The sequence below is a fragment of the Papaver somniferum genome, chromosome 11 (genome assembly GCF_003573695.1).
Source record: "Papaver somniferum cultivar HN1 chromosome 11, ASM357369v1, whole genome shotgun sequence".
Lineage (NCBI taxonomy): Eukaryota > Viridiplantae > Streptophyta > Magnoliopsida > Ranunculales > Papaveraceae > Papaver > Papaver somniferum.
Genome location: NC_039368.1, coordinates 129,687,167 through 129,689,703, shown reverse-complemented (window position 1 = coordinate 129,689,703; position 2,537 = coordinate 129,687,167). Strand labels below are relative to the sequence as shown.

Below are 2,537 nucleotides of genomic sequence, written 5' to 3'. Positions count from 1 at the left end.
ATTCTAGAAAAAGATACCTGATATCTCTCTTTTTTTTTTTTTGGTTCATATTGTGTTTGTTTCATAAAAAGAGCTGAAAATTTTATTTTCTTCTTGTGTTTACTTGGGATTTAAACATCTTAAAAAGAAAATAGAGACTGTTAATCTCTAAAATCAAGTAGTATAAAGATGTTCGAAGTAATATTAAAAGTAATATGTTTGGGATATCATTGTCATAGCAAAATCGTTTAATATTTTAACTTTTCTGCAGTAAAGTTCTAAAACGCAAGGAAATAGTGAAATGGAAAGATATGAGAGAAAAAGTAAATACTATTAAGTTTTTGTCTTGCAATGGAAAATACATTTCAAATAAAAGGAACAAATACGAAAACTTTGACTAACTTTAATCTAATATCTATTGCAGCCAGCTACCTAGATCAGCCGTCAACAGCCGGAAGTGTCAAACCCAATGCGATCCCCCTTTGTCTGCTGATCAATTATTATCCGTATACCCTGCTGCTGGATATTACCTAAAATGTTAAGTTCATGCGGTGGCGTTTTGGATGCATCCCCAAATCCTAAACAAGCCAGATTATATCCTTCAATATAGCGCCAGATATTGTGTGGGAGTAATTCTATTTCAGCATCTCCGGCAAAAGTAAAAGTAATCGTGGATGAGGCGCTGATTTGATCCGGATCTATCTCGTAGCATGGATATCTGGTACCAACTCTTATAGGCTGTCCCCAAGCCAGTTGATCAGCAACATCAAGAAATTTGCTCAATAATGCGCTGTGCACGGGTTGAGGTAGATCAGTATACGTCGATCCTGTATCAACGATCATCTTTATAGGAAATGTATACTTAACAAGTGGTTCACCCTTAAATTTGATTTCCGACAATGCCACCACAAACTGATCAGAGACATAATCATGAACCATAGGTGTATATAAAGTATCAGGGGACACGACTTGGTCTCCGAATAACATATCAGAGCTATCATCTCCATCCTTGATTCTAACCAAAAGACAATAGGAGAACATTCTAACGCCATAGTTGTTTTTTAACGCGGTATAAAATGATAACTTACCCATGTTTAACCCTAATGATCCGTCCAAAAATGGAAATCCTTCGGTCCCTTTAGCGCATCCAAGCGGTACATCTATTATGTCTTGCTTGGACTCTATAAAACCATCATCATCGTTATCATCTTGGTCCATGGTGAAGGTTTCAGATCCCATCACCAGTGTCGCTCCCGATTCATCTAGGTATTTCATGTCGAATACACATTGCTCTTCTTCGTTGCACTTTCCGGGCCGGTTACATGCTTCACAGGCTACTTTTGCATAAGAAGTCGAATTATCTTCATGAAAAAAGCTCACCTGGAGACAAGTATCAATATCGCATGGTTGACACCTCACCCATGAATATGGGCTCCCAGTATCAATGTGCAGCTCCATTGATTGGGGTGGGGTACCGATGTCAACCGTTGTGTAGTAGTCGGTTGATGGGTGATACAGGAGATTATAGACGAAAAATTCTTTGGATAGCGGTGGGAGTTGAGATGTGAAATTTCTGCGTCCAAGAACAAGTTTAAATGATACTCCACTGTGTTTTTCTGTATTTGATATGTTACTAATATTATGATGATTTGTGGCTCCAGAAACATCTACTAATGAAAATACGACAAAGATAATAAATGTAATAATCATTGGAGACATTGTTGATGGTTTTTTGTATTATTCTTTCCTTTTTCTCTGTCTGGGAGGTGATTTAGGACAGAAACTGAGTTGGCCAGGGTGAGTGATCAGAATAGAGAAATGCACTTGTTTATATAGCAACTGAGAGCGAGAGTGTAGTTGAGTCACGCATTTTTTCATATAGCAACCGAGAGAGAGTGAGTGTAGTTAAGTCATGTTTTCCTAACTCGAGAGAGGATGAGTAGTTGTTGAATCATCTAATTTTTTTATCCACTATATTACATATCCAAAACCTCAATTCATTACGCACTAATGTATTTTGTATCATCAATCATCCATCTATTTAAATCTGATGGGGATGACTTAAACGATGTATTTTGTAAAAGTATATATTTTATCCTAACCTTGCATTTTGGTGACCACGATGTTAACATTCTCTAATACAGCTTCGAAAACTTGGGATGACTTAAACGATGTTTACGAGCTTCTCCGGTAGTTGTTGTATGTGATTCTTAGTTGGCAAAACAATAAGACATCTTATTTTCAATGATAGTCACCAATTCATCATTTGTTCCTATTTTTATATTTTTTACTTATTTATTAGACCAAAATAATCAAATCCAAGGTTTGATTAACAAAAAAACTGATTACTATAGCGGTTCTTAGTTTTGTTAGAGATTGGGTGCAAATCGATGGATAGTGTAGAAATAATCATGTGAGGGTAAATCACCCGATGACCACATGTCAACATCTCAAAAGATGGTATCATGATGATATGATAAAAGCACTGAATCATCTGGTGAAAAAGTGATTTCGTCTGAATCGAGACACTTGCTACAAGCGTCACATGAATGACGCGT

At 36.5% G+C, this 2,537-nt stretch overlaps 1 protein-coding gene across 1 annotated transcript; it reads right to left on the bottom strand.

Moving 5' to 3' along the window:
* Nucleotides 1-423: 423 nt before the first annotated feature.
* Nucleotides 424-1,698, bottom strand: LOC113325155 (aspartyl protease family protein At5g10770-like). The gene has a single exon (XM_026573376.1). The coding sequence runs from the start codon at nucleotides 1,696-1,698 to the stop codon at nucleotides 424-426; it is 1,275 nt and encodes a 424-aa protein (XP_026429161.1).
* Nucleotides 1,699-2,537: the final 839 nt, after the last annotated feature.